Raw genomic sequence first — 25,101 nt, 5'->3', positions numbered from 1 at the left:
TTAAAAAGTAGGAGTAAAGCAGAACATTTAAAATATTTCTTAGGCCAAAAACAATGAGTATAGAAACCAAAAAGACTGAGTGGGCAAAAAAGAAATAGTAACAAAAGAAAAATGCTCATATATATCTCAGTGAAAATTTTATCTCATCAGAATAAAGCATCACAAGCAATCAGCCAGAAATCGAAACAAAACAGTAAATCATATATAAAGAAGAAAAAGGTTTAGCCTCCCATTCTCCATAATATTTAGTGTCCAAAGATACCAGTCAATGCCTATAGTCCTAACCTAGCCATTCTTCTGACCAGCCAGGTTACATAAATGTACAGCAAAGCACGTTGTCCATAAGGCAAAGGAAAGAAAGAGCGACAATAATGCAAAACAGAACCAAATTAGGTGGTGATCTCAGGGACTGGAGTAAATAAGAGTGATAAACTGAAGCTCACATTGGTTTAAAAAACAATTAATTATATGATGCCTATGAGTAACTCACCTAAAAGAAAATCAAAGACCAGAGTAAAAGTTAAAAAAAAAAAATACTATAAGGATAAGATGAGTTAGAGGAAAGCCTGGTCCCTATAAGCTCTCTGGCAGACCTATGATTGGATCGTAGACCCCCACATGGTTCCTCTCCCATTTCCCCGACATTAATCCATTTATGTCCTTGGAGCACTTATGCCTTCAGGCACCTGACCTCAGGAATTATACTTAATGCTCAATATTAACACCAACTAAATATCTATTTTAGATATCTGGGGACTATCTACAGTGAAACAAATACAAACAGCTGAGTCAAAATTTGACTTGAGATGCATCTTGCTGTCGACATTTATATAGATTCACTTCTTTTGGGAAGTGTATGGGGCTTTAACATAATATTATTATTTTAAAAAATATAATTACCATCATCATCTCTATCATTATATTCTTTCAATAAGGTGTCTGGAAGAAAATTAAGACAATTTTTCCAAAACTAAGAATTTAAATATCATTCGTATATAACATATAATTTTAGTCTTAAGTGGTTTTCACAGACTGTTAGTCCTAAAAGTTCGATATAAAAATAGATATATTTGAGTTCTTAATTATAGAGTCATGAGGTACCAGATTAGAGTCATTCAACATCAATAGTGTGCCCAGTGCTAAAACAGAAAATGCCACCAACATGTGGAACTGTACCAATGAAATACAATTAGACAGAACACCATTACACTGTATTTAAGTCATGCATAGTAAATTGTCTGGATTACAAAATTAGTACTTATCCAGTGACAAAAGAACTGTGATTCATTGAATGACCTTTTGCAAGTAAGACATAAACAAAAATAACAATAATTTCCTTCCTTTAAAGATTTGTTTTGTTCCAGGCTCCAGAGTTGAAAACAGCAACACCAGTGCAAATCATGTCAGCTCCCCAGTTTGATCCTTCCACACACTACAGGTTCACTCAAGAGGGGAGGTGGAGTGAGACACCCTGATGGCAATGGCCTAAGGCAATGTCCTTGGGTTTCAGCTACTCAGATTTCCCCGGACTATCCTGGGTCCTGTCTCTTTTTGAGACGGGCCTGGTTCATTCTCTGAAATGAAAGAAAATTAAGTCGTGTCTGACTTGCAATCCCAAGAACCGTAGCCCGCCAGGCTCCTCTGTCCATGGGATTCTCCAGGCAGGAATACTGGAGTGGGTTGTCATTTCCTTCTCCAGGGGAACTTCCCAACCCAGGAATTGAACATTGCAGGCAGATGCTTTACCAACTGAGCTACTCAGGAAGCCCTGAAAGAAAATTAGTATCCTTAAAATGAATGCCTTTACAATTTCCAAGTTAGACTTTCAGAAGAAAAGGGATTAGGTTTTGTGGATTAGGTTTATGTGAGGCAAAATGCCATGAGACTGATTCAGGTCTAGGCTGAAGAAGTAGCAGCCCATGATGCATGAGGGGTCAACAACTCTTAATAATTAACCAGCTTCACCAGGTGGCACTAGTGATAAAGAACTCGCCTGCCAATGCAGGAGACATAAGAGCCGCCGGTTTGATCCCTGTGTTGGGAAGATCCCCTGGAAGAGGACATGGAAACCCACTCTAGTATTCTTGCCAGGAGAATTCCATGGACAGAGGAGCCTGGCAGTGTACAATCCATGGGGTCGCAAGAGTCAGACACAACTGAGTGACTAACACTTTCACGGAAGATGAATGCTGTGAGGAGCCAGGGAACTGGTTCCATAGACCAATTTGAGGGACAGAGAATGGCCCAAATTGCAGGATAGGATGATTGCTTCTAAAGATACAAATGACTAAAAGGGCCTGGGGTAACTTAGAATTACAAGTTCAAGTCTCAAAATCCATACCTCAAGGCAGGGGCTTTCTTTTACTGTCGACAGCTGAGACCACCTAAAAACCAAATTTGGGAGGTTGGGCCCAGCAGATGGTGAATTACAAAATCTTCTCCTTGGGTCCAGACTGTGAAGCTGGAGCACAGATGGACATGAGCAGAAGCAGAACAAGGACAGAGGGGCCTGGAAGGATCTGTGGATGCTCTGACCCTCCCACCTCCCTCACTGCAGGAAGCCCTCCCTTCCCACACCAGCTGAGGCAGCGAAGTGAGGCAGTCAGGCATGGTCAGGGGTCCCTGTGCCTGCAGCCAGGATGCCTGAGTCTGAATCCCAGCTCCACCACTGACTACGAGACCCTGGGCGTCCTCCTTCACCTTGTGGGGTCCTGATTTCCTCCTCTATAAAGTGGTGTAACAAGAGCATCATGAACAACTGAATAAGCAACGGTGGGCAAAGTGCTTAGAACAGTGGCTGCCTGGCTCTTGCATGCATGCCCAGTTGCTTCACTTGTGTCCAACTATTTAAGACTTTATGGACTGTAACTCACAAGGCTCCTCTGTCCATGGGGATTCTCCAGGCAAGAATACTGGAGTAGGTTGCCATTTCCTCCTCCAGGGGATCTTCCCAACCTAGGGATCAAACCCATGTCTCCTGCATTTCCTGTATTGCAGGCAGATTCTTGACCACTGAGTCAGCAGGAAAGCCCTGCCCGGCTCTTAGAGGAGTCTCTATCTATATCAAGGAGGAGATGGTGGTTGTTTTTGCACCATCACCATTATTATTCAAGAGATATTTAGTAATATTTCTACAGCCTTGATTGGAATAACAAAAAACCTCAACTCAAGAGGGCCTAGGGGTAAGGTGGAGAATTCAAGAGAGAAAAAATTGCAAAATTATTGTAGAAGTTCACTAACATACAATTTTTGGCTTAAGGCACTCTGAGCTGTTTTTTTTTTTAACCCTTCCCAACAACAATAAAAATTACTAATACCTTGGGATTTAAATTGCTAATACCGATGTTGGTTGCCTCAAGATAGATCTGAGGGTGATGCAGAAGAGCCAAGTCTGCCTTAGAAAGCCACTGATCCCTCATTCAAAAGTTGTTGAATTGTTAGGTGGCACTGAATACTGTCATCTTTTGTCTTTGGGGATTGTATCAGGATCCTACCAATGCCAGAGCCTTAAGAGACTTCCAGGAAAAGGCCAGGGTTAGACTATATTGCATACGTGTGTGTGCTAAGTAGCTTCAGTGTGCTCGACTCTTTGCGACGCTATGGACTGTAGCCCGCCAGTCTCCTCTGTCCATGGAATTTTTCAGGCAAGATTACTGGAGTGGGTTGCCGTGCCCTCTTCCAGGGGATCTTCCTGACCCAGAGACTGAATCTGCATCTCTTAAGTCTCTTGCATTGGCAGGCAGGTTCTTTACCACTAGCGCCACCTGGGAAGCTCATATTGCGCATATACTTCCTGCTACTACAATAAGGTCCCATAAGAAACAGATAAGCTTTGATCTAAGCTAAAAGCAAAGAAAGAACAACACCATGTCTTGATAAGGGCAGCAAACATTTCTTGCTGTATCCTATGATCCAAGATGCTAAATTATTAGATGGGAAACTTAGCAGGAGAGGCAGGGAAATAGTAGGTTTCATTCTTAACCCTGCTTTCAGGAGGAGCACTGTCAATTCAAAGGAGGGAATCAATTCAGTTCAGTTCAATTCTCAGTCGTGTCCGACTCTTTGCGACGCCATGGACTGCAGCACGCCAGGCCTCCCTGTCCAACACCAACTCCCATAGTTTACTCAGACTCATGTCCATTGAGTTGGTGATGCCATCCAACCATCTCATCCTCTGTCATCCCCTTTTCCTCCCGCCTTCAATCTTTCCCAGCATGAGTCTTTTCCAATGAGTCAGCTCTTCACATCAGGTGGCCAAAGTATTGGAGTTTCACCTTCAACATCAGTCCTTCCAATGAACACCCAGGACTGATTTCCTTTAGGATAGACTGGTTGGATCTCCTTGCAGTCCAAGGGACTCTGAAGAGTCTTCTCCAACACCACAGTTCAAAAGCATCAAGTCTTCAGTGCTCAGCTTTCTTTATAGTCCAACTGTCATATCTATACATGACTACTGGAAAAACCATAGCCTTGACTAGACGGACCTTTGTTGGCAAAGTAATGTCTCTGCTTTTTAATATGCTGTCTAGGTTGGTCATAACTTTTCTTCCAAGGAGTAAACGTCTTTTTATTTCATGGCTGCAGTCACCATCTGCAGTGATTTTGGAGCTCCCCAAAAGAAAGTCTGCCACTGTTTCCACTGTTTCTCCATCTATTTGCCATGAAGTGATGGGACCGGATGCCATGATCTTTGTTTTCTGAATGTTGAGCTTTAAGCCAACTTTTTTACTCTCCTCTTTCACTTTCATCAAGAGGCTCTTTAGTGCTTCTTCACTTTCTTGCCATAAGGGTGGTGTCATCTGCATATCTGAGGTTATTGATATTTCTCCTGGCAATCTTGATTCCAGGTTGTGCTTCATCCAGCCTAGTGTTTCTCATGATGTACTCTGCATATAAGTTAAATAAGCAGGGTGACAATATACAGCCTTGACGTACTCCTTTTCCTATTTGGAACCAGTCTGTTGTTCCATGTCCAGTTCTAACTGTTGCTTCCTGACCTGCAAATAGATTTCTCAGGAGGCAGGTCAGGTGGTCTAGTATTTCCGTCTCTTTCAGAATTTTCCACAGTTTATCCACACAGTCAAAGGCTTTGGCATAGTCAATAAAGCAGAAGTAGATGTTTTCTGGAACTCTCTTGCTTTTTCAATGATCCAGCAGATGTTAGCAATCTGATCTCTGGTTCCTCTGTCTTTTCTAAATCCAGCTTGAACATCTGGAAGTTCATGGTTCACATACTGTTGAAGCCTGGCTTGGAGAATTTTGAGCATTACTTTGCTAGTGTGTGAGATGAGTGCAATTGTGCAGTAATTTGAGCATTCTTTGTAGGAGGGAAAAGTCACCCTCATTGGGATGAGCTATCCACTGGGAGAAAAGATATTTGTTATTGTAATACTTATTCACTTTGTCAAGTCAATAATGCCAATTAAAATGAAAATATTTGGGGCTTCCCTGGTGGCAAAATTGTAAAGAATCCGCCTGTAATTCAGGAGACACAGGTTCGATTGCTGGGTTGGGAAGATCCCCTGGAGAAGAAAAAGGCAACCTACTCCAGGGTTCTTGCCTGGGAAATCGCATGGACAGAGGAGCCTGGTGGGCTACACAGTTCATGGGGTTACAAAAGATTTGGACATGACTTAGTGACTAAAAAACAACAACAAATTTTGTCAAACCACCAGACTTTAGGTCCAAAGTAGGACTTCGAAGGTTGAGTCCTTGCTAATGTTCTCACTTGAATGATCTCTGCATGTTCACAGGAAAAGACCCCCAAAACACTCAGTAGTTTAAAGTGTGGGAGAGCAAAGGACTTCCAGATTGGCTTTATCAAAGTAAGATTTATTAAAATATTCATTAAAAATATTAATGTATCAGTAACTAGACAACAATTTCTCTTTAGTGGTTTCTACATTCTTAACACTAGTCATCTAATCTCCCACAAAAGGGAAAATTTGCTTCTTGCCTTTTCCAGTATCCCAAGGCCATCATACTCCTTCACTTTCAAAGCCAGCAGTGCAGCACCTCTAAAGTCTCTTTGATTCTCACCTCTGCTCCCATGGTTACCTCTCTCTCCCAAACTCTGACTCTCCTCCGTCTTATCAAGACCTGTGCGGCTACACTGGGCCCACCCAGATAACCCAGGCTAACCTCCCCATCTCAAAATCCTTAATTTAGTCACTTGTGCAAAGTCCCTGTTGCCATGTAAAGTCACAGCCATAGGTTTCAGGGATTAGGATGTGGGCTTCTTTGGGTCCCATTATTCTGTCTACTTTAAATGCCCTCACCATGTTCCTCCTCTGTGGGACCACTTATCCATCTCCCCGCTAGCCTGTAAGATTCCTGAAGACGGCATCGGCCTTTACAGAACTGGGAGCATGTCAGGGGTGTGCTGCTGAGTGTTCACCAGCAGGTTCTCTACAAGATCAATAAACAAAAAGGCTCTGCTTTGTAGCATTTTTAATTTTTATGGTTTAAATACTTTTATTATGGCCAATTTAAGCTAATGACTTCACTGAATATAGAGCTGAAAAAAGATACATAGCTGCACAGCCCCTGACACCCCAAGAGCATAGGTAAGAGTAAAATGAGGTAAAATAGCTAAGATGTAATGAGTTCTGAGTATTACTTTTGTTACTATTTTAATCTAATCTGCTGGTTTGTAAGTATATACATGGGCTTCCCAGGTGGCCCTAGTGGTAAAGAACCCGCTAGCCAATGCAGGAGATGTAAGAGACACGGGTTCAATTCTTGGGTCGGGAAGATCCCCTGGAGGAGGGCATGGCAATCCACTCCAGTATTCTTGCCTGGAGAATTACATGGACAGAGAAGCCTGGTGGGCTTCAGTCCATAAGTATATACAAACTAATTTTAAAAATGTGTTTGTTTAACAAGCAGCTTACAAACTTCTTAAAAATTTAACAACCAGCTCTTATAACTGCCTCCAGAACACCACTGCAAGGTAGGCATGCAATAAGTAATTTTTTGGATGGAAGAATGAGTTAATATATCTCTTGACAGTATATTAAAATGTATTCAGCTGTTAGTCATATGATTATTTTGTCATTTCTCAGACATTAGTGCTAAACTTAAAAATAAAACGGTGTCTATTCTAATTTGAAAACAGGAAATACTAAATTTGATTATTGCCTTTACTTGGATCTCAAGGTGTGAAAAACACATTTAAAGAATTTAAGTTTGGTTTTAATTCGTATTTTTAAATTTTGTTTAATTCTTTAGCTATTTCTCAACCTTGATGGAAAATATGTCGATTTAGGATATTCAAGATACTTAACTGCTTTATAAGAAATACATACTAGGAGTTTAAATATGAAACAAGCATTATGAATATGCTATTACCTTGGTTTGGGAATTGTTCCAAGCACACAGTACATTAATAATAATGTATAAGTCACTACTGTATTGTTATAAAGTACTAACTTACTATTTTTTGAAATTGAAAATTGAAAAATCTCCTGAGAACTTCTATTTATAAGCTTAATGATAGTAAAACAATTTTTTAAAAATATTGACCAGGAGACATTTCATGTTAGAGTATCTTAGGTATTTCAACTTGGCTGTCTCTATAATCTTATTTAGTATAAAATACCTAAGAACCAAGTTCGACAACTTTCCTGGCAACCTTAGAGCTTCCCACCAGATCCAAACCACAATGACTGGGTGAGTCAACTAAACTCGACACTGCTGAAACCACAGACACCATTCAGAATTGAAAATGTTAATTCCAAGGTGGTGGAGGGTGGGAAAAGCTATAAAAGCAAGATGGCACATGACAGTGGAATAATCAGAGATAAAATATCTGCCAAGAAAGGTTCCTAAAAAGCATTCTAAAGTTAATGAGGCTTTTCCTAGTTGCTAATAAAATCAAATTATTGGCAGAGGAGTTAACACTTTCCAGTGAAGGGTAAGGAGTAGATGTCCAAGCCTGTGTAGGTCATAACTATTAAGTGGCAGAGATTATGGAGAAAATATGAGCATGCAGAAGGAAAAGAATTTTACAGAATGGCACATATTCTATAGAATTACATCTGTTAAATTAACAAGAAATATCAGATAAATGGAATGAATATCTATACCTGTATTTATAAATAAATAATATGATTTTCCTAGGGCAGACGAGTAGCCAAATATAGGATTTTCAGTAACTTATATGAAACTAAATAAATAAACATATCCAATTTATACTATCATGGCTTGAAACCATAAAATCTATGTAGACATTTTTATAACCACACTTATCAATTTTGATTTGGATCAAAATTCAGAGCCACAGTCAATGAAGATTACTTCCGACAGCCATAATATAAGAACCAGCTTTCCAAGGCAGCATTAATTTCATGATTTACTTACACACTTCCTGTGGTAGAGCTGCTATCAGTGAGGAAAGATCCATTAGTCCTTTCCATTTGGGCCAGTCTGAAAAACGAAAATGAAGAGGTTAGAGAATGTGGCCACATAGGGTACAGTTGATTGGTTACAGCCTCAGTGTTTCTTAAACTGTCCTAATTCCCACAAAATCCAGAACAGCTCAAATTCCCTAACAAGACGTTGAAATGAGAACAACATCTAATGTTGAGTTCTATTTCTATTACCACCGCCTTCAGGCCTAAAGACTTTTATTTTACATCATGTTATGTAGTTTCCTAGTGAACCATCTCTCAGACTCTTAAGTCAGTCTTCACTCTCTCACACATCTGATTATGTCCCTCTCCCTCTCATCTTTAAAGATTCTCCTTAACTCCTCTTTACCAAAGGACAGAATCTTACTCCTTAGCAAGTGAAAGTGAAAGTCGTTCAGTCGTGTCCAACTCTTTGCAACCGCATGGATGATACAGTCCCTGGGATTCTCCAGGCCAGAATACTGGAGTGGGTAGCCTTTCCCTTCTCCAGGGGATCTTCCCAACCCAGGTATCGTACCCAGGTCTTCTGCATTGCGGGCAGACTCTTTACCAGCTGAGCCTCGAGGGAAGCTCAGGAATACTGGAGTGGGTAGCCTTTCCCTTCTCCAGGGGATCTTCCCAACCCAGGTATCGTACCCAGATCTTCTGCATTGCAGGCAGACTCTTTACCAGCTGAGCCTCGAGGGAAGCTCAGGAATACTGGAGTGGGCAGCCTTTCCCTTCTCCAGTGGATCTTCCTGACCCAGGAATCGAACCAGGGTCTCCTGCACTGCAGGTGGATTCTTTACCAACTGAGCTGTTAGGGAAGCCCATCCTTAGCAAGTGGGCCCCACAGTACTGGACTTTAGCTTCCGTCCCTTCACTGTGACTGTCTTGTCCTTGCCCCTTTCTCTACTTGCCATTCTTTAAATAAACTGTATTCTTTCCGAGCTCAATGCTTTTAAGCATGTTTTTCCACTTTTTCCTAAAATTTCTACTTGGCCTAGACTCAGTTCAAATGTGACTGTTTTTATTATGTTGCTTAAACTATAGCCTTTTATTTATTTATTTTTTCAGGTGTTATATTTGTCCTTAAGATTTTTCACACCTTTTTAAAAAAACTTTTCATTTTATTTTGAAGTGTAGCTGATTAACAATATTGTGATAGCTTCAGGTGGTCAGCAAAGGGACTCAGACATACATATACACGTATCCATCCTCCTCCAAACTCTCCTCCCATCCCGGCTGCCACGTAACATTGAGTCGAGTTCCCTGTGCTATACAGGAGGTCCTTGTTGGTTATCCATTTTAAATCCAGTAGTGTGTACATGTTTATCCTAAACTCTCTGACTGTCCCATCCCATCATCCTTCCCCTCAGCAACCATAGGCTGAACTATAACCTTTTAAAGCATAGCCAGTTACTAGCACTGTCAATGCCTAGTACATATTTGTTAAAAGTTTGTACAATCCAATAAGACCAGCTTATACTTTTATATTGTTTGGGAACTCCAAAATAAACCTCTGTGGTAAAGTATTAGCATACATTTAATTACATATTGTAATTCATACGTACACCATCTCTTGAGAACACTTTCAGTACTTTCATTCATTGAAACTGGGTTACATTATCTAAATCCTGTTTGTACAGTGTTTGCATTCTCATGAGCTCACTAATCACATCCCATGGAGATTTACTCAGTAGAATATATTGCAAGTGTTTGGTAAAGTGCAAATTACAGTATAGAAAGATGAAAGCCCAGATTTCAAATATAATAGAATCATCACTCCTGCAAAACTACATCTCTTAAATCAAGGCATGTGAATGATATAAGATTAATACAGAAAGAAATACATTCTGGGTGGCAGTATGGTGGAGGGATCCCAGCAGAGTTTCTCACCGTGTAGCATACTGTTCTATTCTTGAATGGGTATCATCATGAAACAGCTGAGGAGACTGCGAAGGGCTGGAAGAGAGAAAGCAAAGAAACAGATTTATGCCCAAATATTGACAGATGTTACTATTACGAATGTTAGCTTAGTTAAATCATGAATTTGACATGCAAACAAACCACTAGGATTGTTACCCAGGAGGCAGAACTATTATTTTAGGATAAGAGTTTAGTAATCACCCCATGCTAGTAAAACTGATCAGAACATCCGTCTTGCGCATACGGAGCAGTGGATACTCACTCATACTGCTCCGGCCACATACTGATGAGTGTGATAGGGCTGCAAAGAGGGCAGAAGGAGACAAAAGTCATAGAACAAACACTTTAGAGCAATTTAAGATAAAAGCGGTCAGTCGGAGGGTGGGGGGTGGGGTACAGTCTCAATCATCTTCCACGCCTGCATTTGGTTGCCCTGAGGTCCACCATGAAAGAAGTCAAAACAAACAGAAATGACTGTTTATTCTAGAAAAGCTGCTATGTATCCAAGTGCCTGCAGGGGCCTTTTCACAGATATTATAGGATATTTGTTATAGACAGCAAACACATTTAAATAGTCTGATTGGAAAAAGAAAGAGAATGCTCTAAAATAGCTCAAAATTATGGGATAATTTAAAAAGTAATGTTTCATAATGTACTGGACAGAGGTGCAATCATATTTTTGTTTTTCCTGCAGAAGAAACTTGATCAGAAAGGTAAAGTTAAATACCAAGGACTACATTATATATTGATGGCAGAGTTGCAATAAAATGGAAATGTTCTGAATCTCTGCTCAATTTTATTTATCTTTCAAAAACATATTTTCCTGGCTGCAGCACATGGCATGTGGGATCTTAGTTCCCTGACTAGGAATGGAACCTGCGCCACTTGCATTGGACACTCGAAGTCTTAACCACTGAATTGCCAGGGGAGTCCCCTTTCCCCAATTTTAAATAAAATCCAAATAAAGGTGTACACGGAGTATCTCAACCTCACAGATACACTGAAAAAAGATACAGCCTAGATGCTCTCCTCTACACCTGGCCAAAATTCTCGATTATCCATAAAACTGAAAGTAATGTTGCTAGATCATGATACACTTTTATCAAACAAAATTTTATCCAGAAATTCTATCTAAGAAACTGATAAAAGGAACACTGTCTACTAGAGTCAGAGCTTGAGACTGGAACTTAATTATTCATTATCATTCCTAGCCCTGGAGATACACTCCAATCTCACAGCACTGCCTAGAAAACCCCAATTCTGTAAGAAATGTTTGAAAACAAATGATCCTAATAAAAAGTTAGTTCAAACCCTAACCCTTTTTTATTGGGGGTGTGGGGAGGTGTGGGGGAATACTGATGAATGTGGAAATTTACAAGCCTAAAGAAAATTAGTTGTCTAATTAAATAAAGTCTCCTGCAAAAGCTAATGCTGGTTGAAACAAAGAAGAAGAGAAATTTAAATTATTCTAGATCTACTTGATTCTCCTATTTCTATTATAGATACCTACTTAAGAAAAAGTTAATGATCTCATTATCTCCCACTGAAAAGCAAAAGTTGATGTCTACAAAGCAAAGATTAAAAGGACGGAAAGTCATCTTACTGGTGTGGAAAACTGAGATTCTTAGGACTTATTTCAAAAAAAGGCATTTATTTGGTCTGTGTTTGTCAGAACATTTATACTGTAAATAGACTTAATAACCCATGTATAAAATAGACATAACAATGAAAGAAAACAGTATTATTCAATAGTTTTTTTCACATCACTAGAAGTGAAGTGAAGTTGCTCAGTTGTGTCCGACTTTTTGCAACCCCATGGACCGTAGCCTACCAGGTTCCTCCCATGGGATTTTCCAGGCAAGAGTACTGGAGTGGGTTGCCATTTCCTTCTCCAGAGGATCTTCCCCATCCAGGGATTGAACCCGGGTCTCCCGCATTATAGGCAGACGCTTTACCGTCCGAGCCACCAGGAAAGTCTTTCACATCACTACTTTTCATTAACTCTGAAATACAGATGTTAAGTGTCAGATAAATGATTTTCTATACACTTTCCCTGGTGGCTCAGATGGTAAAGAATCTGCCTGCAATGCAGGAGACCTGGGTTCTCACTTTCAACACTTTCTAAAAAACACAGGAACTGCCCCAGAGATCATTTCTAAAATTCAACTATACAACGTTTGCTGTGAGCTTTAAATGTAAGAAAAATACGTGTGTGTGTGTGTGTGTGTGTGTATATATATATATATATTTAAATCTTAATTGAACTCAGAAAAGCTTTGTGAAACTGCTTGACTGGTTCTGATAAAGTTAATTCAGTTAGTACAATAGTGATTCATTGAACTAAGATAAGAATGGCAGAGGCAAAAAGCTGAACCGAAGAGTGTCTCAAAAGAAAGCTTCTTTATATATTGTGAAAATTTCTGAGAAAAGAAAATGATTAAAAATAAATAAAACTTTAGGCTTTATTGACTTCAAAGCACTTTGATTTGTAGAAAATATATTAACTGATAAGCTTTTTCATTTAATTCCAGAAGAAGAAAACTGGGCAATATTCTCCCTGAATTGTTAGAATCCATGATTAAAGGGGGTTAAGAAAAGACCAATCTCTATGTTAACCCAGACTTCATAATGCTGCCTCTCAACTGTGTTCCAGAGTGGTGTCTCAACAGGGTGTTTTGGCTAATCACACACTAATACATGAGACTCTACTAAATATACCTAATGTTATAGGAAATGCAATCCAGACTTTCTTTGATGAATTTAGAGACTTTTCAGCACCTTAAGTTCTCAGCAGACTTCTCACACTTCCCCTCTGTTTGTCTTCAGAAGTCCATCTGTCCCATAGCAGGGGTCCCAGCGGCTCTAACAGATGAAGCTTCAATGCCTTCTTCCCTTCTGCTCTTGCAGACTACAAACATCTTCACCTGCTTTATAAGACTGATCATGATCTGCTTCCTGCTTTCCTTTCCATTCTCATTTCTCCTCACAGTTCTCAACTTCTCATTCCAGTTTCCAAAACAGGGTTGTCTTTCACCTTTTGAAAATGTTTGCCTTGCTGGGAAACTCTCCCTCTCCTCCCCGGGGTAGCAAACACTGAGTTTTGGGTCCTACTGATCTTTCAGTTTGGGGATGAACTGTCACTTCGTCCCAGTCCAATGCTCCCACAACCATAATTCCACTTACTATGAGATGGTTCTTGCTACAGTACGAACTTAAAAAACCAAGAAACTCATCTATTCCACCTTAACCAATACACGCGGTAGCGGTGGTTCAGTCGCTAAGTCGTGTCTGACTATTGTGACCTCAGGCACTGAGGCCCACCAGGCTCCTCTGTCCATGGAATTTCCCAGGCAAAAACACCAGAGTGGGTTGCCATTTCCTTCTCCAAGGGACCTTCCCAACCCAGGGATCCAACCTAGGTCTTCTGCATTGCAGGCGAATTCATTACCAATTGAGCCACCAGGGAAGCCCAACCAATACCAGGGAGACGTGCCTATTTTATTCCTTTTAATTTTCAGGGAAACTAAGCTACCTTTTTAGGCAATAAATCTCACTCAATTCTCAAATTACTTTGTCACCCTTTGAGCTTGTTTCCCAGGTTTATTTTCAATGGTAATAACTCTTTCATCAAGCTCTACTCATTTATTTTGATTTATTTTTTGTGAAAAAAATCTTGCATAGTTATAAAATTAATTGAATAAACCTAAGCATGGGTTTGTTTACCTCCTTTTAGTAATAACTAATTTTCCCATAAATCCCCTCCATGCATGCATGTAAAATTACTGGATAGGGGATAAGACATTACATTTTGCAGGGATGAAAGAGAAAGAAGCAAAAGGAAATTCTAATCAGCTTCATAAATAACTTCAACACATTTACCACTTCACTGGTTTTTCTCCAATGTTCTCCTCCCACAAACAGAATAAGTGAAATCAAAATTTTTACTACCTACTCACATAAATTGTTACACCAGAAGATTAAGTGGCCCTGTACTAGAAAGGGCTCAGTAGAAAAATGAACTATACCGACTCTAAGAATACGTTCTAGGATTAAAAAAGGGAGAAAATCTGCCCAATGTATCCAGTAGCTCATAAATCTTTTTCAAAAAAGGATCTCATGACATCTGATTTAATCTTACACTCCTTTTCTTTCTCTCATTTTCCTCTCACTGAAATGCTGGTACATTCATCTTTGATGAAATGAAGCATCTTCAGCGTTACAGCCCAAAATCAGCACAGAATTACTTGGCACACACTTTTCTGTTCCCTTTTCCTTTAAGTGAATCACTCAGAATTATTAACGTCAGTCATTATTTTAACAGTGAAAGGCAAATTATCAAAACTGCTTAAAAGCAACTTAAAAGATCTATCTATCCGCATGACTCATGCAAGGGATGTAGCTATTTGGAACATAAAATGCCAATGGTTTATCCAAAGAGTCAAAAGCACATCACTATTTCAAACCTATCAAATTATCTTGTAAATAAAACCACTGTGTGATAATTCTATGCTTCAGGCACTTACTCTAAAGATTATTTAGATCTGATACCAAGATAAGCAACACTTTATCTTTATTAGGTATTCAGCATAGTTAAACTATATGTTAGATACTAAAACAAATAGGAATGTATTATTATATACCTTTCGAAAGAAAGGGAAAATAATCTATCCGCAAAACAAAGACAGGATCAAAAATATACCTTTCTTTACAGATTTTAAGTGTTGCAGGCATTTTCTTTACCAGCTGAGCCACTAGGGAAGCCCAAGTATATTCGAGTGGGTAGCCTATCCCTTCTCCAGTGGATCTTCCCGATCCAGGAATCGAACTGGGGTCTCCTGCATTGCAGGTGGATTCTTTACCAACCAAGCTATCAGGGAATCCCAAGTATTTCAATAGTGTGCCTTAAAATAAAATCATTTCAATAAAATTTCTTCTAAAACGTACTGTGGAAAAAAATGACTGGGAGGCATATATCTTAATTGTATGGAATTTGATATCAAGCAAAGTTATCAAAAAGTTTGAAGTTTTTGGTATGCTTTAAATGAGTATGTGGTATTTTTGGACCTATCTACATATATAGCCGTGTTGTATTTCTTTCTTCATGTACATCCATAATATTACCTATGGAGGGATAAAAATACCCACTTTACTTTGTCTGTAGTCTTTTTATTTCTTAGTAGTTCAACAAACTAAAAAAAAAATTGCATATAAATGTAGTAAAGCCCGTGGTCCAAAGGGTTTTATATGGAAAAAAAAACTGAACTAAATAGTCTATCCCTCTATTTTGACATCTTTGAGACGTGGACTGTCATAATACACTGGACTGCTACTGTTCTCTGATTATCTCTCATATACACAAATAAATTAACTATGAGTTTTGAAGGTTAAATGTCAACACATTTTTATAGTTCTTACTTCAGTTTTCTTTACTTTATAATGTAGAAAACTCCACCCTTCAGAGCTTCTCTTCTATAGTTACTTGAGAAGGAATATTTCTGTAACTAGAACTCCACTATTCTTTATGACTAGGAACTCTGGTGATGATTAGCAATAAAACTTAATTTTCCCCAAGATTCAAGCATAAGAAAATTGCCTTGGCAGGCATATTTATGCTGATATTTCAAAAAAAAAGTAATTCAAAGATTTAAAATCATATTTATTTTGATCTTGACATATAATTGCTTAGTAATTTAAATTTTGTTCTTGAATTTATTCTGGCTCATTTTAAAATTTCTTTTCATTTCAGGCTATAAACTATTATCCTTCATTTTATAATCCCAAAGTAATTTTGCAATCTGAAACTTTGTTTCATTTATGTTTGTAAACTCAAATGATATACTTTTAAGAAAACTTTGTCTATTACAGGTTCTATTTAAAGCTATCTCATTTCACTTCCATGTTCAAGAAAAAAGGAAATTAGAAACGCAATGTGAGATTTTGATGAGATTTCATATAGGTATATATCTGAAGCAAGGAATTAAGCATTATTAACAAACATATTAAAATAAGTAAAATGAGTGCAAAACATATAAGAAATAGTAAAAAAAAAATCCCACAAAGAGAGGAAAATGGAAAATAAAGTAATGAAAGAGCATAAATACAATAATTTGCTTTAAGTATTTTTAAAAGAGATGACCAGTGCAAAGGCGGACATATTATTACATATTTCAAAAGTTCAGGAAAACATGCAAAATTAAACCTGTGCTGACAAAAACAAACAGTCAAAATTCATGTTGCAAAGACTGATTCCAAGTTTATTTTACCTCTTTGTAGATGAAACATTTTACCAAAACACAACTTCTTTTTTGGTATCAGATTTATCTTTTGTCACTAATATAAAAGTATCAGGTATAAGAGCATATACAGATACAAGTTTAATAGTAAAATTGAACTTACGTCTCTAAGTTGTCACCTTCAAGAACTGTCTGGACAGGCAGATAGCCAAGCCGAGGATGTTTGGCAAAGTATTTCTTCGATCTGAACTTATTCTTCAGCACCTTTGTGAAGTCCCGTACATCTTCCCCAGATGTTGTCTATGCAGTTGAAAAAAATTACACTTTTCTCATTAAAATGGAAGGAGAAAACTATCTACAATCAAATTAGAGCAGATGTAAATTGATGCAATTAAATGACAACACCTTCAGTAGTTTTATGTATTTTTGGAATAGCACACAAGGTCATGAGAACACATGGCAATCAAGACTCATCATTAAATATTCCCAGCAATCCAGCAATTAGCTTATAATTTTTAATATTCTGTTGAGAATAAACAATAAGTAGATCATTTCCCCAATATGTTAAAATCAATTTTGGCAATGTTATTCATTGATTCCTGTCACTAAAAAAGCTGCAATTTGCTATTAAACACTTGATGATGATGTACTCTAGATATTATATGATTTTAGCTAAGTAATGAGGCACACACATCCTCATAATTCACAGAAGCCAGCACAAATTGTTATCTAGAAAAAGAGAAAACAGTACACACGAGAGAAAGAACAGGGCCACGTTGGTTCTCTGTACTGCACGGAATACTCTCAGATTCTTTGTTCTTTCCTGTCCATACAAACGTATAATTATTTGACATGGGACTTTCCAGGTGGTACAGTGGTAAAGAATCTGCCTGCAATGCAGGAGATGTGGGTTCAATCCCTGGGTCCTGAAGATCCCCTGGAGTAGGAAACACCAACCCACTCAATATTCTTGCCTGGGAAATTTCATGGATACAGGAACCTGGCAGGCTACAGTCCATGGGGTCGCAAAGCGTCAGATATGACCAAGTGACTGGAGCGTGCACACACGTACACATGCAGAGCATGCATTTGACATGGGCTAAATTACTAATTGTGACTTTTTTAAAAAGCATTTCAATATGACTAGTTAATATAATCATTTAGGGTGAGGTGGGCTGAAATCAACCCCCATCCATTCATCTCATTTCATAAACTGTTCTCTGAGCCCCAGTTTTCTACTCTCTTATCATTGATTCTACTTTTTATTTAGAATATGTTAAACAGACATCAACTTTGGACCTTCTGAAAATATATTCAAAAATACTGATCTGCTCAGAAACGAACAGGAACCTTGATCAGCTGACTCCTAGTTGACTATCTCTTCTACAACTAGACGGACCTCACTTGCTACAAAACAAAACCAGAGAACTTTTCTACATTAACAAACTGAGTGCTCAACAGACTGACCTACCTGCCACCTGCTCCCCCATCCTTTGCACCCTCCTCAGTCTGTCTTTTCCCTCCTGACAAGCATGCCCTGGATTCATACAAACTTGTTTTGAAAACAGAAGCTTAACAAAATATTATTTTTTGAAACAACTGAATTGAGTCAATCCTTACATGGTTTTGTTACTTCCTATTTGCTCTCATGCCACCTAAATATGTTTTCTTCTAGTAAACAATTAAGGGAACTTTTGATTCTCTATGGAAAAGGTAATGGCAACCCAACTCCAGTATTCTTGCCTGGAGAATCCCATGGACAGAGGAGCCTGGTGGGCTACAGTCCATGGGGTTGCAAAGAGTCGGATACAACTGAGCGACTAAACTACTACTACTACTTGATTCTCTAACCTTGCAGAGCAGAGAGAAAACATAAATCAGCCCAAGCTATGTATATATCAGTTTTATCTTTATTTAAAAGAATATGTATAGCAAGCAAAGCCCACATTATCGCTGGACCTTGCTATCAGACCCACAATGTCAAATCTTTTTCTGAATAACAAAGAATAAACTATATAATACCTGCATTATATAGATACAGACCCTCCCAAAGATAAAGTGTAGAAGATAAGCTACTAATGGAAAAAAAGAAAAAAAAAGAATCCAAGGCACTCTACACAGGGAAGAAGGTTGCTATGAGATGCTGGTTTGGGGGTATTTATGTCTAACCAGGCAGAACAGGGGAGAGGCGCAGATCACAGTTGGGAATAAAGAAGGCAATATTTAGAGACATAGTGCCTGGTCCTGAGAATAAAGCCAAAAGGATATAAAGGACTGCTATAAAGGACATTTGGACTTTCAGCAATGGGTATCACAGCCGCAGATCATTAAGTTTATAGATATGTTTATCCTGAATGTTTTGGTAAAAAAAAAAAAAAAGGGAAGAGGCTTTCCACGATAGAAATACAAAAAGAAAGAAGGCCCCATGCAAGAATAAGCATTTATGACCCAATTTATTTCTATGTCTGCTCTTAACACATTGTTAATATACAAGGAGATAAGGAAGTAATGGCCTCCAGCTTTTACTTGGTCTATTTTCATCAGGCAATAAAAGAGTTTATATTGCTCGGATGAGTGATTTTCAAGCCACATCCAGGTCTCTAACTCAGGCAACCCTGAGTGGGCGGGTGGGAGAAAGGTCAGGTGGGCAGGGCACCTCCTCCAGGACAGCCTACAATACAGGACCCTTAGGTATATTCTCGGTGGTGTGCAACCATCATCACCATCTAATTCTAGGATAGCATCATCACCTCCAAAAGAGAGCAAGCCTGTACCCATTAGCAATCATTCCCGCCCCCACTGCCACCCCCATCTCCTCCCCTCAGCCCCTGGCAACTGCTAATCTACTTTCTGTTTCTATGGATGTGTCTATTCTGGACATTTCTTATAAATGGAATCATATAATATATGGTTTTCTGTGACCGGCTTCTTTCACTAAGCATAATGTTCTTCTAGCTTATCTCTATTTGGGTTTCAGCGTGAACTCTTGATGGGGAAAAAAATGACATATCATCTAAAAGTACAAGTCCCGTTCCACATCACACATTCTTTAGGTAAAGACATTCACGATATGGAAGAAGAAAGCAAAACCAGCCAAGCAATAAAAACCCTTCTCTCTCCCACCAAAAAACAAACAAAAAACAATTACCTGCCTCCCAAAAAGTTATAGAAGGGGTTTCTGATAACGCTCAAGTTTTAGTTTTAGAAAAAAATCAGTGCATTCTCATATAGAGACTGCTAATGAGGAGAAAGTGCCCTCGTTATCTAAGGGCACTAAATTTGCTATCACCGTAAACTTTGCGCAATATTAAAAGAAAAAGTGAAAAGTAATTCATCCCACAGGAATGTGATTCCTTAGTTGAGATAGAACCAAGAAAATGAATTATGCCTATTTTCTCACCAAAAAAGGTTAAAATTTATTTGTACATATATGGTCTAATTTGCTATCTAATGATAGTACCTAATATTTCTCTGTTTGAAGGTGCTTGAGCAACAGTCTGGTAAAAAGGTCAAACAGAGGACCAGCCACCTAGCATAATCAATATCATCAAACTCAACTCCGTCTCCATGCTAGAATGGAGAGTTGCTCTTTTTTAAGCAAACAGCTATGGATAATATGATGTGAAGATGAAATTGAAAGGACCATTCATTACTACACAAATTATCCAGCGTTTTAACTTATCCATGCATTTCCTGAAAGACTAGGTTTTCATTTATTGCTCTAAGCAAAGAAATAAAAAGAACACAAGATTTTGTAGAGCTCAGTAGATGTAATGAGGGTGATGTGTTAGCACAGAAGTCTCACCTTACAAACAGCTTTCCTTGAATTTCTTTTTACTATCAAGTGTGATGAGACCGTCACCCCTTTTTTGACCCAAAAGGAAAGTGACACTAAGGCTTAGAGGGATTCGGATCAAGAAGGTCAGGAAAATTTGCAAACCTGCATCTGTTCACCAGACTGGCACTGTGTCACCTCTCTAAGAAAAACTAAACAGTTTTAAGTTTTGTAAGAAAAAGAAGTCACAGCCATTGATTAAAATATTATAATATTCTGAATTTCCCCTTTATTTTAAATAAAGTCCTACCAAGATACTCTGTGGCTGATTTTTACAAAATTTATATTGAAATGTCACTTTCTAATTTTAAATTGCATATCTCAGAAATGTTCAGTGTAAGTACAATTAGAAAAAAATACACATGAAAGAGAAAAAGAAACATTAAAATTACCAGTTCTTCTGTCACCCAGAGATAATCAGTCTTAAAACGTTTGGTACTGTTTTGAGTTATTTTTATTCCTTTTTATGGCAAAATAGAACACACATATAAAACTATATACAACAGACATATGGTTTAATAAAATAAATTATATGGTAAATGCCATCAAGTCAGGAAATTGAACTTTGTTGGATATTCCAGAAGACTTGTTCCAGTTACAACCCCTCCCCACCTCCATAAAACCATCATCCTCATTTTTGTGACAATAATTTCCTTGTGTTTTAAAAGTAGTTTTATCATTCCAATGTCCGTCCTTAGATACTATAGTCTAGTTTAGCTCATTTAAAAAAATATGATATATTTAAAGTCACTTATAACCTACCAGAGTTCTTCTTCATAGTGTGCATTTTCTTACAACTTATCTGTTGGAAACACAGGCAATTCGACTGGTAGCGTTTTTTCTATTGCCTAGATTTTGCTGGTTGCACATTTTTGGTGCAGTTTAGCATGTTCCTTCCAATTGGCAGCTGGATCCAGAGAATACATGAAACTCAGGTTTGCACTTCTGGCAAGATTATTGGTGGTGTTTCATAGGATTATAGGAGACACATGATGTCTGGTCATCTCGATTATGTACTCCTAGCACCTCTCATGGGCTTCCCTGGTGGCTCAGACTGTAAAGTGTCTGCCTGCAACGCGGGAGACCTGGGTTCAATCCCTGGGTCAGGAAGAAACCCTGGAGAAGGAGATGCAACCCACTCCAGCACTCTTGCCTGAAAAATTCCATGGACTGAGGAGCCTGGTAGGCTACAGTCCACAGGGTCCCAAAGAGTTGGACACGACTGAGCGAATTCACTTCACTTCACTTCAGTACCTTTCATGCTAAATGCCTATATCCATCCAATGAGGACTTTTAAATGGTGATATTCTATCATTCATTTTTAGTTTAAAAAATTAAAGACATCCTCCCCATCTGTTTAGTTACTCAGTGGTGCAGTTCAAGAAAGCAAATTACATGTTTGATTTTCTCTTTTATTGACCACTTTGCTCTGTAACGGATTGGTTTCGTATCATCTTCCAAAGATGACCAATTTTTAAATTGTTTCAAAATATCATTATGAACTCATAGATTAATATATTTATGGTTTTCATCTATTGATGAAAGGGTCAATTACAGTTGACCCTTGCACAACATGGGTTTGAACTACGTGGGTCCACTCATATACTATTTTTTTCACTGAATACGCAGGATAGCACTACACAAACTATGAATAAAGAGGACCCACTGTAATGGATTTTCCACTGTTCAGAGGGTTGGTACTCTGAACCCCTGAGCTGTTCAAGGGTTAACTATATTATCATTACTGAAGCTCAAAGTGTCCCATCTTTGGCCTGTAGGGGCCTCTTCCTGGTTGTCCTGTTTAAGTTCTAGTAAGCTGTGTATATGTTAGTCGCTCAATTGTGTCCAATTCTTTATGACCCCATGGACTGCAGCCCGTCAGGTTCCTCAGTCCATGGAATTCTCCAGGCAAGAATACTGGAGTGGGTAGCCATTCCCTTCTCCAGGGGATCTTCCTGACCCAGGGATCAAACCCAGGTCTCATGCTTTGCAGGCAGACTCTTTACCATCTGTAACAATGTATTTAATGTTGTTAATCCATCAGTCCCTAGGATGTTATTTCTCTAGTTACTTTAGTTATCTGAAGTCTGGTCTCTAAAAAATTCCCCAAGAAGTGTTCATAGGACCAATATTACCTGAGTTCTTACATGTTGATGACAGATGTCCTGTGTTCTTTGCTAGTTACTAGAAAGTTGGTTTTTCTAGATATAAAATCCTTGGTTCATATATTTTTCCCTTGAGTTTCTTAAGTATGTTCCTCCATTTTCATTTATATAAAGCATTGGTATTGAAAAGTCTGATGGTTATTTAATTTTCTTTCTTTTCTAGTTCAGTTTTTCCTTTTGTTTAAATGACCAAAAGACTTCATTTTACTTCAAAGACCAGTAATTTTACCAGGATATTCCACAGTGTTGGACACCTCAGGCATAATATACTCTTTCAGTATAGAGATTCACTTTTTCTTTTTTTTGGTAAATGGAAAGATTTTTCTCTAAGAAATAATTTTGGAAGTAGAATTGATTAGTTTTCCTTATTTTCTGGCATTTTTATTACTAGTGCTTGTTCTACTTTACCTTGGGTTTCTTCTTCATGGACTCATATTTGTCCATATTTTCCATTTTTTCTTTTCTTTCATGACTATCTTCAGTAGTTGTCATTTTCTCTTGATCCTTTATGTTGCTTTCTTCACTTCTCTTAGAGGTTTTTTATTTTTGCTATACAGTATATTCTCACTAGTTATGTTTTATACACAGTATCAACAGTATATATGTGTCAATCCCAATCTCACAATTCAACCCCTTCCACCGCCCCCCACCCCCTGCTTTCCCCTCGGTATCCTTACGTTTGTTTTCTACCTCTGTGCCTCTATTAACTTTTCTTTGAGCTTTAAAGTTCGCCTCTTATTTACCTTCTATTTTTTTATGGTATTTATGTGTTCTGTTTATTAAGACTAAAATTAATTAGTTTTAACTTTCAAAATTATTTTTCTTTTATTTCTAATTTTTTCCTGAGTTCTATCACCCCAAATATGACAAAAGGGCATACCAATCAGTTGTTAAAGTTACTTGAAAACAGCCAGTGCTACTGTTTATAATAGCCAGGACATGGAAGCAACCTAGATGCCCATCAGCAGATGAATGGATAAGGAAGCTGTGGTACATATACACCATGGAATATTACTCAGCCATTAAAAAGAATTCATTTGAATCAGTTCTAATGAGATGGATGAAACTGGAGCCCATTATACAGAGTGAAGTAAGCCAGAAAGATAAAGACCAATACAGCATACTAACACATATATATGGAATTTAGAAAGATGGTAACGATAACCCTATATGCAAAACAGAAAAAGAGACACAGATGTACAGAACAGACTTTGGGACTCTGTGGGAGAAGGCGAGGGTGGGATGTTTCGAGAGAACAGCATCAAAACATGTATATGATCTAGGGTGAAACAGATCACCAGCCCAGGTGGGATGCATGAGACAAGTGCTTGGGCATGGTGCACTGGGAAGACCCAGAGGAATCGGGTGGAGAGGGAGGTGGGAGGGGGGATCGGGATGGGGAATATATGTAAATCCATGGCTGATTCATGTCAATGTATGACAAAACCCACTACAATATTGTAAAGTAATTAGCCTCCAACTAATAAAAATAAATGGAAAAAAAAAAAAAAAAGAAAACAGCCAGTGCTAGAACACTCTGACCCCCCTCCTCTTTGTTCCCCTGAAAGCAGGAAATCACTTCCCATGTAAAACGTAGTCTCGCTGCAACAGGAGGGACAGAGACATCCTTATCAATGGAAAGAGGGACTTCAAGGCTGAGAAAGCTGTGTAAACCATCTGCTTAGATGTGTCACTAATTGGTACCCAAGCCTAAATTTCTTTGCATTATCAGTTCTTCACAAAGTTATTTTGCTGGTGTTTGCTTGTCTTAAAGGTACAGAAGCTGCTGGCTCTGGTCACTTCTTTGAGTCTCTCGTATGCACAAAATTAACATTAGATTTTCTCCTGTTAATCTATCTCATGTTAATTTAATTATTAGACCAGCCAGAAGAATCTAGAAAAGGAAGAGGTAAATTTTTTTTCCTCCCTGACAATATCTTGCAAGTTTTGTGACTGGTATGGCTTGTTACCACCTAAATTTATTTGGGGGATATCTCACTACCTAGTTTTGTTGTAAATATTATCCAGAGGTTTGGTATTGCTGTCTATCTGCTATGTATCTTTTTACATAACCACTTTACTAATGGGAGGAAAATGGCAAAGGCAAATAGACTGAAAAACTCTGAAGCCATTGCTACCACCATCTCCCCCAAATCCTTCTGGATTGATTTGTAACAATTATGTAAGAACTCACATATTCAAACAAGGACTGTCATTCAAACTGTCATTTTTGGAAATCTAATGAAGGTGAGTCACTGCGAAAAACATTTTAAAACTGAACCTACACAGACAAGTGAGCACTTACGTTTTCTTTCACTACTATGCAGCTATTAAGTAGCAGTGAGATAATAATGAAAACTTATTTGGATAATAGCAAGTAATTAGTTCTTGACTTGGTCCCTACCAACTAGTACAAATCAATTATTTAAAATGTGTTACTGAATTATAAAAGGTAGCCTGCAGTAAGTCTCTACCAAAACCCCAAAAACTCCTGTGTAAGCTGGTATGAGATGATTTTTAACTCTTGAATTCTACTTCAAAAACCAAAA

The 25,101-nt window shown here is 38.3% G+C and overlaps 1 protein-coding gene across 7 annotated transcripts in view; it reads right to left on the bottom strand.

Annotated features, from left to right (window-relative positions):
- UTRN (utrophin) overlaps window positions 1-25,101 on the bottom strand; it is a 540,243-nt gene that overhangs the window by 18,304 nt on the left and 496,838 nt on the right. For all 7 annotated transcript variants that reach the window (XM_043888655.1, XM_043888654.1, XM_043888656.1 and 4 more), the window contains 4 exons: window positions 16,716-16,852; window positions 10,582-10,620; window positions 10,290-10,355; window positions 8,362-8,427 (listed from right to left, as the gene is read on the bottom strand). In XM_043888655.1, coding sequence (XP_043744590.1) covers window positions 8,362-8,427; window positions 10,290-10,355; window positions 10,582-10,620; window positions 16,716-16,852 — 308 coding nt within the window. The remainder of the gene's footprint in view (window positions 1-8,361; window positions 8,428-10,289; window positions 10,356-10,581; window positions 10,621-16,715; window positions 16,853-25,101) is intronic.

The sequence above is a fragment of the Cervus elaphus genome, chromosome 26 (genome assembly GCF_910594005.1).
Source record: "Cervus elaphus chromosome 26, mCerEla1.1, whole genome shotgun sequence".
In the NCBI taxonomy this organism is placed as follows: domain Eukaryota; kingdom Metazoa; phylum Chordata; class Mammalia; order Artiodactyla; family Cervidae; genus Cervus; species Cervus elaphus.
The sequence above is the reverse complement of the archived record's forward strand: the minus strand, read 5'-3'. Positions and strand labels throughout refer to the sequence as shown.